Here is a 13,584-nt window from a genome sequence, read left to right as displayed (position 1 = left end):
ATGCTCATTCCTCATTGTCATTTCTCATGTGTACTGTGAGCATGTGTCTCTTGGGCAAGAGGATTGGGGTCTGGAATCCTGGAGGGATCTTGCAAAGCAGATCCAGATCTTGGTGTCTGGAGTTAGGGCGGGGTGGTGGTGGTGCTGGATGGAGTGGGAGGGAAGACCTGGATCCTCTGAAGGCCTGCGCATGTCTGGACCAGCAGGACGGGGCTAAAGTGCACGAAGGCTCATCCAAGGGTTACTATCAGTCAGGTCACTTTCTTTGTGACTGTGGCTGAGCTTTACTGCCTCTGGAGATCCACATGCCTGTACCGTCTTGCCTTCTGGGTGGGTCTGTAATTGTTCCTCATTGGTATTTTAGTAATCTCTGGATGTATCTTTCCCCTACTTCTCACCCTTCTGTTTGCTCAGTATCCCAACTCCAGAAGGCTTCAGATTTCTATCTCCTGTTCCTTTAACGCAGCTGCCTTGGATTCACTTCATTCCAACAGAGGTCTCCTCTCTTACATCCAGCTCCCCAAATCGACAGCACTGAATACAACACTGACTCTGAAACTTGCTCATTGGGGGATCTCCAACAGGCTTTTTAACTTCTCCAAGAGACCCTCTGCTTTCCCATCTTTTTTGGTTTGTTTTTATAAAGGGGGAAAGGACACTGACCTTTGCATGGCACTGTGCTGGGCTCTTTGCTTACACTGCTTCATTGGGTCTCCATAGTAGTTCCATGAGGTAGACACCATTACGACCCCTGCTTTCTAGTTGGGGAAACTGAGGCATAGAGAAGTCCTTTCCAAGATTTTATCGCTGCTAAGTAGCAAGGGTCAAATGAATTTAAGTCCCAATAGTTTCACTCTGTTGTTGTTGTTGTTGTTTTTGAGACGAAGTTTTGTTTTTTTTTTTTTGAGACGGAGTCTCACTCTGTCACCCAGGCTGAAGTGCAGTGGCAAAATCTCGGCTCACTGCAACCTTCACCTCCCGGTTCAAATGATTGCCCTGCCTCAGCCTCCTGAGTAGCTGGGATTCCAGGCTCATGCCACCATGCCCAGCTAATTTTTGTAGTTTTAGTGGAGATGGGGTTTCACCATGTTGGCCAGCCTGGTGTCGAACTTCTGACCTCAGGTGATCTGCCCACCTTGGCTTCCCAAAGTGCTGTGATAACAGGCGTGAGCCACCACGCCCGGCCCCAATCGTCTAATTTTGGAACCCCAGGCCTCCATTGGCTTTCTCTGTTGTAAATGTTTTTGCAATATAGACGTTTTAATAGCTTATGTAAAATCTTGTCATTGTGTAATTATGGTATTATGGAATCACATTTCTCTTGCATTTAGTTTATGCAAACAAAACTAGAATTTCTTAGAAAAAAAAAGAGAAAAACAGCAGTTTAATCTCACTGTTCCACTTAATGAGTGTACATTCTGAAGGATACAGGAGATCAGGGGTGGTGAATCTGCTGGTCTCCCTATACAGGCCCCACAGTCTGAGCGCTTCAACCAGGGCAGCTCTGTGTGTGAGTCTGGGGGTTAGAGGTCTGTGTTTTCCTTTGGTTCTGACCACCGACTTTACCTGTAGTGCAGCTGAACACACAGTCAGCTGCTCTAGCACTGTGGGAGAACCAAGTTGGGTTCCTCCAGAGAGGGTGAGCAGCTCACTAAGATGCATCTTCCTGAGGGGTTTTCCAGGGGAACTTTGAATTCTGCAGGATTTTCCTACTGAATTTAGAATTTGCCCTCCAGTGTCAGAAGGCTGAGTTTGGTCCTCCCTTTTGCAGGGTCTTTCTCAGCTGACATTTGGGTCAGAGCACAGAGATGGAGCTAAGATTGAGCCAGAGAGTTTTGTTTTGTAGGGGAGTTGGGCTGCATATTTACTCAGGTGCCAGAACCTATGAGATATTGGCAGTTTGGGAGGTCTGGACCTGGGAGTCAGTCAGACAGACCCAGCTGTTCAACCCCTATTGTCCAGTTCCAGCTGCCGGACCTTGGCCAGGTTGCCTAAAGCTGTAGTTTATTTCGTTCTCGAAAATGTGGATAACAATGTGCACATCTCAGGGATCTTGTGTGAATTTGCAGTTAGAGAACAGGTCCTTGATATATCTTGGTCATCTGTGCCCCTTAACTACAGCCCCATAGATTTCAGTGAATTGTAAATTGTCTCTAAGTGGCTAGCCAGGTATAATTTCATAAAGCATTATTTAGAATTGGGCTTCTAAGAGAGCTCACCTTATTTTTTCTGCACTTTGAAGCACTCTGGGCATGAGGTATGCTGTACTTAAGCATTTGTCCTTGCAAGTAATGAATGATAACGAGACAAACCAGACTTTGAGCTGAGTTAGTGAGTGTGATGTGTGTTGATTCTATGAAGCTCATTTAAACAAATGCTGGTTGGTGAAGGATCAGGTCAGAAAATCTTTCCCTGCCCAAAAGATCCAGTTTTAACCTCAACTAGAAAAACTGGCACAAGACCATTTCTAGGGCCATTTTGCGTGTCTGCCACTTCCCTTTGGGACCTCTGTTTGGGGGAGAATGTTCTTGGTTTTTGTGCTTCTGCCCTGGTTCTTCCAGTCACTAGCTCTGTGGGCAAATCTGTGCTCTCTGTGCCTAGGTTTCCTCTGCTGTGAGGAGTTAAGAGTTCCTGACAACACTGCTGAATGGGTTGAGCATTTGAAGCCCTCAGCAGGGTGTCTGGCATATGAAAAGGCCTCCATTGCTGTTGCTTGTGGTGAGGAGGAGGAGGACAATGATGACAGGGTGACATAGATGACCCGTTGCTAGGTCCATGTCTGTCATACAGCAGGCAGCACAGAATGGGGGACCCAGTCCTGCTCTGACCACTGTGTCTTTTTCCCTTCTACCTTTGGGTCCTCCGTGAATCCGTAAGCATGCTGTCTGTCCATCAACAAAAACATACTGAGTGTCCATGAAAGGCATTCCTGAAGGGACCCAGAGAGACACAGGCTGACGGTAGTAGTGGTTTTTTTTTTTTTTTTTTTTCTGAGCCAGAGTTTTGTTCTTATCGCCCAGGCTGGAGTGCAATGGCGCGATCTCGGCTCACCGCAACCTCCGCCTCCTAGGTTCAAGCGATTCTCCTGCCTCAGCCTCCCAAGTAGCTGGGATTATAGGCGCCTGCCACCACACCCAGCTCATTTTTGTATTTTTAGTAGAAATGAGGTTTCACCATGTTGGCCAGGCTGGTCTCGAACTCCGGACTTCAGGTGATCCACCTGCCTCAGCTTCCCAAAGTGCTGGGGTTACAGGTGTGAACCACCATACCCGTCCAATAGTTTTATATAAAGCAAGGTTTTAAAAGTTTTTTGTTCTGTTGGAACCATTTGACCGTATGAGAACTCCTCCAAGAACCGTAGCATGTAAATCATATAAAAGATGAGATGCCCTGGTTGAAATTGGAACACCTTTTGGCCTAAGGACAGGCATCCTGGAACCAGGCAGGGGTTGACTGCTCGTGGTATCTCCACCAAGCCTCCTATCCTGGGATCTGGGATCTGATTTTCCACTGGGAAGACTGGGGACTTGTGATATGACCTTGAGGACTGACTAACCTTCTCCCCACACCTCCCCAGATGAACATGTGATGGAGTACCAGCCTGAACATAAGCAGTGAAAATTGGAACTGGTACTTCATCTATCCATGTAATTAAGCTACAGGGGCAGCCAAGCACCAAACCTGTAGGTTGCCTGGTGGGAGTGGAGTTCAAAATACTTGTTGGAGCAAGTACGATACCATCATTAGCCTGTTGCATCTATTTCATCATTGGGGTATCTTGACACTGTGTTTAGAAATACAAGTCCTTGTGTCCCCAGCATGCATCTTCCTTTGAGGGATAGTGACTTACGGACTTGGTTGGGTACTGTGCAGCTTTGCCTCTTGATGCCTTCTTTTTCTATGATTCTCGAATGGCCAACACCCCCATGTAGACCACTTTATTGCTTCAGCTGGTGGTGATGCCTCCATGGTGTGGGTGTCCTGATTCCACAGCAGGTTTGTATCATCTTTCATTAGAGTGGAAGAGTACACAGTTCACTGAATGTGTTCATTCATTCAACAAGTATACATTTGTCTGTGTGCTCAGGGTGTCACACAGCCTGGTGCAGTTGGGGAGACACGTGTGCATACATTGGTGGGATTGGGTGAAGGAGGAGTGTGGCAGGAGCACTAAGGAGGCACGAGAGCGCATCTTCAGAGCACTCTGGGAAAATCCAAGGGGGTGATGTGAGTGGTGGAGCTGGCAAAATGTCTCTCAGAGGATGGTCATGGGACTTCACTTCCAAATTCTTGCCCCAACAATCTCCCATAACCTCCACAGTGTTTGGCGTCCAGGGATGATAGAGTAGACATGCAAATAGAAATAGGTAACACTAACCATTGAGACATCTTCTAGGCTAAACACTGGACATGGATGATCTCATTTCATGCAAGGGTGCACAACCTGCTGTGATGACACACTGCACTACCCTAGCCCTCCTTATACTTTCTGTCACCCTCCTCCTCACTCTTGTAATATCTTTTCCCTCGTTGTTAATTACTTACACTGTGTTCTTCATCCAGAGCAGCCCTGGCTTGTTGACCTGGTAGTCTCTTATTCACCCTTCAAAACTCAGCCCAGTCATCATCTCCTCTGAGAAGCCTTCCATGATATGCTCAGGCTGACTTGGTGCTCTTCCTCTTACAACTGTATATCCCATCATTACAGCTTTATTACATTGTACCATAATGTTGAGAGTTTTTGTTTTTTTTTTTTTAAACTTTGAAACAATTTTAGTAATCCTAACAATATAAACATTTTTGTTGGCGTTGGTGTTGTAAAATGCTAATGGTGGCCAGGGACTGTGGCTCATGCCTGTAATCCCAGCACTTTGGGAGGCCAAGGTGGGAGGATCACGAGGTCAGGAGTTCAAGACCAGCCTGATCATTGTGGTGAAATCCCATCTCTACTTAAAATACAAAAATTAGCCGGGCGTGGTGGCACATGCCTGTAATCCCAGCTACTCAGAAGGCTGAGGCAGGAGAATCGCTTGAACCCAGGAGGTGGAGGTTGTAGTGAGCCGAGATTGTGCCACTGCACTCCAGCCTGGGTGACAGAGTGAGACATGGTCTCCAAAAAAAAAAAAAAAAAAAAAGTGCTAGTGGTACAGATATAACTGAAGCCTGTCTTAACCTCCAGCCAGTCCCATATCCCACTTCAGAGACAGCCACTTAAAAATAACTTTGAGGTTGTGTTTTCTAAACTTTAAAAAATATATTTATGGGCCAGGCGTGGTGGCTTATGCCTGTAATCCCAGCACTTTGGGAGGCCGAGGTGGGCGGATCACGAGGCCAGGAGATCGAAACCATCCTGCCTAACACGGTGAAACCCCGTCTCTACTAAAAATACAAAAAAACTAGCTGGGCGTGGTGGCGGGCGCCTGTAGTCCCAGCTACTCGGGAGGCTGAGGCAGGAGAATGGCGTGAACCCGGGAGGCAGAGCTTGCAGTGATCTGAGATCCGGCCACTGCACTCCAGCCTGGGCGACAGAGCGAGACTCCATCTCAAAAAACAAAACAAAACTGTATATATGTCTGTACATACAGTGTTATGCTGGGACATGTTTAACAGTCAGCTCTTGGGGATGGGTTGGAGAGTGGGGAGGCATGATTTACAGCATTTTCTGATTTCCATGGGATAAAACTCCCACCATGGCCAACAAACCCCAACATGACTGAATAGAGTTGGAAAGAGATGTGCACCATTGGCTTTCTCAAGCTGGTATGTGCCGGCTCTCATCCACCACTGCTTCATATAGCTCGAGTCTTGAAGTATGTGGGGTTTTTCTTTTGCTAGAAACATCATTATACTTTGGGTTCTGTTCTTGCTTTTCTTCCCCTCTAATGTTGAGTTGAGCTGTGTTTCCCATGCTAGTGCATCTAGATCTGCTTTGTTGTTTTAGCTGTTGCATATTCTACACCAAAGAGTCATTATTTCTCCAGGGCCTTATTGATGGACAGTTTGGTTGTTTTTCACAGGGTATGTCTCCTCATAGTAGTCCCCGTCCTCCTGGGGCATAGGAACTTTTCATTTGTATCCATGTAGATGCTTCAAGACCATGCGCAGGAGGACTCAAGGTGATAGTGGATGCTTGGAAACAATGCCAAGCTGGCCCAGATGCGCTGCTGTGTCCACACTGACCAGAGCACTGTTTGGTAACTGACCTAATGTCTCGGCTACTCGTGCCGTTATCTCTGGTTCAGTTTAGTGGCCACATCAGCCCTCGGGGGTGGTGGCCTTGTTTTTAGCCAAGGGCTCTGGGCCATGTTTCTTGGCCACTGGGGAGGTGAGGTCATCTGGGGCGGGTGGCTTGGGACCTTGTAGTCCCAGCCTAAGCCATCCAACCATACTTTAGTTCTGATGTTGGCTCTGGCCCTGAGATTGGCAGACAGCAAGAAAAAATGTATCCAGCTCTCTCCCTATTCAGATAAAGGCCTGGAGGACAACTCTGACTGTTGTTTGCTGATAAAAGTTTATAAAGCTGTGAGTGCCAAGCATGAAGCATAGCAAGGAGTACGCGGAGCTTTTGTAAATTTCCCTGGAGGGCATGTCCTCTTTTGAGATCTGAAAATGAAAAGATCTCATTTGGTGGAGTCTTGATTTTGTTGTTTGTGTACTTATGAAGACTTTTTTTCTTAGTGTATATTTTTTTGGTAATTAAGTATGTGAAAGTGTTTGTTAAGCACCAACTGTATGCCTAACACCCCATTAGTTTGGGGTTGTTATGGAAGCAGCATGGGGTCTGGCTTAAGAGCATGGGCTCTGAAATCAGATGGTGTGGGTTCAAGTCCCTCCCCTACCATGATACACGTTGGAATCTTGAACAAGTTAATTCACCATTCTGTGCCTCAGTTTCCTACTATTCAATAGCGGGATTGTGATAGCGCCTGCTTCATAGGGTAGGAGAAGAGGAAGTGAGATAATGCATGAGGAGCGCTGAGTCTGGTGCATATGAGGTGCTCAGTAAAGGCTGTTGTTATTAGTAGGAGTTATTATTAATTAGCACTAGAAGTTCACATGCAATCAGAACTAGGAACAGAATGGAATGTGCAAGACCTTGAGACATTCTGCTCTCGAGACATTTGCATTTGTCTGGGGAGACAAGAGTAGGTGCTTGGTCCTATTAGCAATCAGTATGTGACAGTCATAATGAAGTCCAAATGATGTGGTTTTTATTTCAAGTTCTGTAGAAGTTGGTGGGGAGTGGGGAGCACCTTGGTGGAGATGGGGCTCATAGATGGGGTCACTGTATGTGAGAGGCAGGTAAAGGAGTGAAGGAGAGACAGAGGAGGGCACTGTGCAGCAGCTGTCAGTTGATGATCAGTTCCGGGTCAGTCTGGTGGGCAGCAGTTGGCAGGGTGGTGGGTGTTGAGGAGGTCACCTGGGGTCTGCTCCATTCAGAGGTGAAAGGACACAGGCCTGTGGAGTGGAAATGAAATGAAGCAGGCAGAGCCATTTATTAAAGCGTCTTATTGAAGCACAGCATACCCACAGAGAAGGGCACAGGTCATACCGTATTGCTTGATGGATTTTCACAAATGGATCATACCTGGATTAAGAAACAGAACTTTGCCAGCACCCCAGAAGCCCCATCATCCCTCTTCCAGCCACCATTCCCCTACTAGAACCGCTATCCTAGTTCCTAACAGCCTGGGATAGTTTTACCTGTTTTGGTCCTTTTGTTTGTTTGTTTTTTGTGTTTTTTGAGATAGAGTCTCGCTCTGTTGCCCAGGCTGGAGTGCAGTGGCGTGATCTTGGCTGACTGTAAGCTCCGCCTCCCGGGTTCAAGTGATTCTCCTGCCTCAGCCTCCCGAGTAGCTGGGACTACGGGTGCCCGCCATCACGCCCGGCTAATTGTTTGTATTTTTAGTAGAGTTGGGGTTTCACCGTGTTAGCCAGGATGGTCTTGATCTCCTGACCTCGTGATCTGCCGTCCTCGGCCTCCCAAAGTGCTGGGATTACAGGCGCGGGCCACCGCGCCCGGCCCTGTTTTGGTACTTTCTGTAGACAGACTTGGACCACACACTCTTGTGTTTGGCGTCTTTAGCTCAGCGTTGTTTTCTGAGTGTCTTTCTTGTTGCTGCATGTAGTTGTCGGTCATCCATTCTCATCACTGGGTATCACCGCCATTGACTTCATTCATTCTATGTTGATGAGCATTTGGGTAGCTTCCAGTTTGGGGTTTGTGCTAGGTCACATAATGGCCCTCCCAAAAGATGTTTCTGACCTAATCCCTGGTCACAGGCACCGTTCACCAGTAATACCTGGGACTGTGTTACCTTAGATGGCAAAAGGGACTGTGCAGATGTGATGACTTTAAGGATCTTGACATGGGGAGATTATCCTGGAAGGACCAATGTAGTCACAAGGAGTCTTATAGGAGGGAGGCAGGAGGGTCTGGTTCAGAGATTGAGATGTGGTGATTAAGGCAGAGGAAAGAGAAGACAGAGATTTGAAGATACCATTGCTGGCTCTGAAAACAAGAGGAGGAGCCACAAGCCGAGGAATGCAAAGTGGCCTCTAGAAGCTGGAAAAGGCAAGAGAACAGAGTCTCCTCTAGAGCCTCCAGGAGGAATGCTGCCCTGCAAGGCCGTGTTGACCCATTTCTGACCTACATTGCTATGAGAGGAGATACATTTGTGCTGTTTTAAGTCACTAAGCATGTGGTAATTGGTTACAGCAGCAATAAAAGACAAATGTAGGGGAATTGTGCATGGGGCTACTGAGGACATTCTAGAATATGTCTCTTGGTGCACGTGTGCACCTAGGAGCAAATGCAGGTTGATTTGACATTGTCACGGTCTTCCAAGATGGTGGGACCAATTTATGTTCCCAGCAGCAGCAGTATATGAGAGTTCTGGTTGCTTCACATTCTCACCGACACTTGGTGCTTCCTGGGAAGAGGTATTTTTAAATGAAGAATTAACAGGACCTGCTGTCCAGTGGATGCAGTTGTGCTTTGCAGAAGGTGGATGGATGCAGGCGGTATCAGCAAATACCAATGGGTGCTGATCCAGCCAGCTGAGGAGAGGAATCAGGGAGTGGTGGTGACAGTTTTTAGCTGGGGAGAACTGGAATTCCTCTTCCATGCAGGTGACTGGGATGGGAAATACTGATGAACTTTAGATTAACATGAAACTTTCCACCTAAAGAGTTAGAATAGCGCTTATCTCATCTGTGGAACTTTGTGACTAACCAAGGAATGTGGTGGGTATTGTGTGGTAGGGAAAAAGCCCATGCTGTTCATCAGCCCTCATTTAAGTGCTGCGACTATAAGCAAGTCACACCCTCTCAGATCTCTGGTTTTGCCATCCATAAAATGGGTATGATCCTGGCTTTTCTGCAGGGCCTTGGCAGATGAGAGGAGCCTCTGTGTGAGAACCCTGAACTTACCATGTATAAATAGGAGGCACTGAGTCAGCAGTGGCTGTGGTCGTTACCAACAATGGTATAGGTCTGAGGCGGTGGCTGACGCCTATAATCCCACCACATTGGTAGGCTGAGGTGCAAGAATTGCTTGAGGCCAGGAGTTGGAGACCAGCCTGGGCAACATAGGGAGACCCCGTCTCTACAAAAAATAAAAAATTGAGCCATGTGTGGTAATGTGCACCTGTAGTTCCAGCTAACATGGGAGGCTAAGGCAGGAGGATCACTTGAGCCCAGGAGTTTGAGGCTGTAGTGAACCATAAGTACATCACTGCACTCCAGTCTGGGCAACAGCAAGACTCTGCCTTAGAAACAAACAAAACAATGGTATGAAACCCCTGGGTTTAGAGTGTTCTGGGGCTGAACACTCAACCTTGAGAGGGGTCTGAGAGTATCACCTTTTGGTTGACATTCAGGGCAGGTAAGGTTAGGCTCATGATCAACCCCGCAACCCCCAGGGCCTCATTGAGACACTCTTCCCTACCCCATTCCTGACACTGCTTTTGAAATTTTTTGTTGATTCATTCATTTGTTCATTCATTCAGCTACCACCGAGCTTTCCTGTGCATGTCATGCCACAGTCAGGAGGAACTCCCAGGCCAAATGCCTGGGGTTCCAGTCTCAGCTTTATTATTTGCTACCTGTGTGGCCTTTGCCAAGTCTTAACTTCTTTGTGCCCAGTTTTCTGATTCTTCAAGTGAGGTGGTAACAGTCCCTGCCTCCTAGGGCTGGCGTGAGAATGTAATGCAACAATCCATGTCAGTGTCAGGGTCAGGGCCTCGGGCATCCCTCAGTGCCGGGGCACAGAGATCAATGCCTCCAGTCCTTGCCCCTAGCCACAGGCTGAAGGGTGATGGCTTATTGGTGCCTGTCTACAGAATATTTTTGCCAATATGGGAAAGGAAAAACCTAAAGCTCTGACCTAGAACTAGCCAGTGGCCCCTCAAAGGCAGGCTGTGATCCCTCATGGCTCCTTGGGAAATGTGACTTTGAGGAGAGTCCTGCAGTTGGCATCATTTTGGAATGTGGGTGTAAAGTCCCCTGCAGCAGTTATATGCTGCAGAGGAGCTTGGGACACTGAACAAATGTGGTTTCCAGGCCTAAATGAGGTAGGTTGAGGTGTTCACAGCTGCAGAAGTGACCCAGGTATGGGCTGCTCAATTTCTCTTCATACCCTTTGTGGATGCAGTGGCAACTCTGGGATTCTGAACTCAAGTCCCACTACCCTTCCATCTTTCCTTCTTCCGGGATCCACATTTTCACTCTTGCCCTAGCCTGGGCCCCTCCATAATGCACATGTCTCAGCTGATGAAGTTAGCTCTGATGGAAGCCAGAGCAGTGGCTCCTGACAGGGATCCAGATGCTAAAAATATGTCATGGTGTGTTCTTTGCAAGTTAAAGGCCAGCATTGGAGGCAGTGGCTGGGAACTCTCCCCCACACCGACTGTCTAACGCCTTAGGGTACAAGGGTCCCAGGTATCCTGTAGGTCCTACTCATCTAGATTGGAGAATTTATCTCAATGGTGCTTTAATCTGGCCAGGTCTGTGGTAGGGCAGATGAAGGAGGCTGTGCTGGAGATGTGGCCAAGCAGGCCTGTGATTCTCAGCAATCAAAGTAGTAGATGCAGTGGTGTTGGACCATTCAGCCAGCACCAGCTTAGAACATGGGTGGTCCAAATTACCCTGACCCCCATGCCTGGAAGATGACAGGCTGGAGACCAACACACTCTCCATCAGTATGATCTGCACAGCCAGTTCTATAGTTGAAACTGGTGGCTGTTTCTTTGGTTGACACTAAATGAAGTAGCAAGTTTGTGTTTGGGGCCATGTGGTACAAAGAAAATCTATCTTTTGATGCTCAAACCACACCCAGAGTGGTGAGGAATGCAGTGCCTGAGACTGAAGAAAGATCCCAGAGTTATGGCTCAGACTCATCCTGGGGCAAATGTTCAGGAAGCGGAATGGTGGGAGGAATACTCCACGTCACTGGAATATTCTCCTGTGCACACTGTCTCTGTCTCTCTCCCTTGTCTCTCTCTTTGCCTCTGTTGCTCCTAAGCACACCTCCTGGAGTCCTTACCTAAACTTGGGTGTCATGCAACTGAAAGGTATTTTACCAGTCCAGGTGGTCACTTTGTGACATGAAACTCACAGCTCATACTTGGAAATGCCCTCTGTTCTTCATTCTGTGCGCAGTGCTCTGCTCTTGAGAGTCTTCACTCTGGAAGATATTACCTGCTTATTAACATCCCTCATTCATTAAGTGCTGATTAAGTACTTACTATGCACCAGGCCCTCATGAAGTTGCATGTGGTTTCACTGAAATTGTGGCCAAAAAGAGTTTGGCCTCACCTGTCTCTACATACATAGCATGTGCGAAGCTCCAAATAACCAAACCCACCTGCAGAAGGGCCCCAGTGAGGATATTTAATCATATTCCCAGCTGGGATGACAGTTCACAACCCATAAAACCAGGCCCATAAAACAATGACTTAAAGAACAAAGAAATTTCTCTGTAAGGTAGTAGTTCTAAGGTGACAGCAGTGGCTGTGCTAGACGCAGTCACAGGCCCAGGTGGTTTCTACCTTGTTGCTTTGTCATTCCAAGTGCATTGTCATCATCTGCATGGGCAGAGCTGGGTTCCATCCAGCCCGTGGGAAGGGTGCTCATATCTAACACCTAGACCGAGAAGTGGCACACATCACTTCTTCTCACGTTCCATTGGGAACCCAGACATCTGGCTATATCTGCCTGCAAGGATGCTTGGAAAATGTGGTACCTAGCTGGGCACGGTGGCTCATGCCTGTAATCCCAGCACTTTGGGAGGCCAAGGCGGGTAGCTCACCTGAGGTCAGGAGTTCAAGACCAGCCTAGCCAACATGGTCTAACCCTGTCTCTACTAAACATACAAAATTTAGCCAGGTGTGGTGGCGTGCGCCTGTAATCTCAGCTACTTGGGAGGCTGAAGCAAAGGAATCGTGTGACCTTGGGAGGTAGAAGTTGCAGTGAGCTGACATCGTGCCACTGCACTCCAGCATGGGTGACAGAGCGAGACTCTATCTCAGAGAACGAAAAGAAAAGAAAATGTTGTACCTGATAAAACTTGAATAATTATGGAACAAGGAAAGACTGGATTTTGGTGGACACTGGGTAACCATTGATATATTCCTCTTGTATCTAATGCAGCTCTTTGTGTGTTTATATTATAAATGTACCCAGATGATAAATGTTGGTTGTTTTGCTTTTTAAAAAAGGAGACCTGAACCTGCCATACTGAGTCTATGGACAGTTCCACAGCAATGAATCAATGCGTCTGTAGAGGAATGGAAGAAAACAAGGAAAGGTAAAAATAATTAAATAACCTAAATAATTAAAAATTTTAAAATTCCTGCATGTGACAATTAAATGCCACGGAGGGCTTCCTTTAAGCCTGCATAAGTCAGTAGAGGCTATCAAGAATTTGGAGATTGTGCTAGGCACAGTTTCTCATGCCTGTAATACTAGCACTTTGGGAGGCTGAGGTGAGAGAGGATCACTTGAGCCCAGGAGTTCGAGACCAGCCTGGGTGATAGAGTGAGACCTCATCTCTACTAAAAATAAAAAAAAATTAGCCAGCCATGGTAATGTGCGCCTGTGATCCCAGCTACTTGGGAGGCTGAGGTGGGAGGATTGTTTCAGTCCAGTAGGTTGAGGTTGCAGTGAGCCATGATCATACCATTATACTCAAGCCTGGGTGACAGAGTGAGACCCTGTCCAAAAAAAAAACAAAAACAAAAACAAAAACACAAAAACAGAAAAAGAATTTGGAGATAGCAAAATTTCACATATTTTCTTCCACATCTCTAATTTCTTACTAAAGATGTTTCTTTCACGTCTCCGCCAGAGGAGGAATGCCATTTAGTATGAAGGGATTTTTCGAAGACTTAGAAGGAAGAGTTGGTATAATTAGAACCAATGTGATATAGAATTAAATATTTTATTCCAAACTACGGACGTTCATTCCAAAACACTGTGCCCCATGCTCGGATGTGTCGTGCTCACATTTGTGAGTGGCCAGTCCCCCAAGAGGAGGCAAAGGCAGACCCTGAGCTCTTGGCAGCTCTGTCTTCTCTTCAACTC

General features: G+C 47.0%; 1 protein-coding gene across 3 annotated transcripts in view; it reads left to right on the top strand.

Moving 5' to 3' along the window:
• The window catches only part of LOC105482527 (Rho guanine nucleotide exchange factor 3), a 346,919-nt gene that overhangs the window by 31,512 nt on the left and 301,823 nt on the right, over window positions 1-13,584 (top strand). For 2 of the 3 annotated variants that reach the window (XM_011742660.2, XM_011742663.2), the window contains exon 2: window positions 12,720-12,808. The exons of the other annotated variant lie outside the window; for it this stretch is intronic. In XM_011742660.2, the coding sequence (XP_011740962.1) occupies window positions 12,747-12,808 (62 nt within the window). In that variant the 5' untranslated portion in view covers window positions 12,720-12,746. The remainder of the gene's footprint in view (window positions 1-12,719; window positions 12,809-13,584) is intronic. 3 annotated transcript variants of the gene reach the window in all.

The sequence above is a fragment of the Macaca nemestrina genome, chromosome 2 (assembly GCF_043159975.1).
Source record: "Macaca nemestrina isolate mMacNem1 chromosome 2, mMacNem.hap1, whole genome shotgun sequence".
NCBI classification, from domain to species: domain Eukaryota; kingdom Metazoa; phylum Chordata; class Mammalia; order Primates; family Cercopithecidae; genus Macaca; species Macaca nemestrina.
This window is presented reverse-complemented; position numbering and strand designations above follow the sequence as displayed.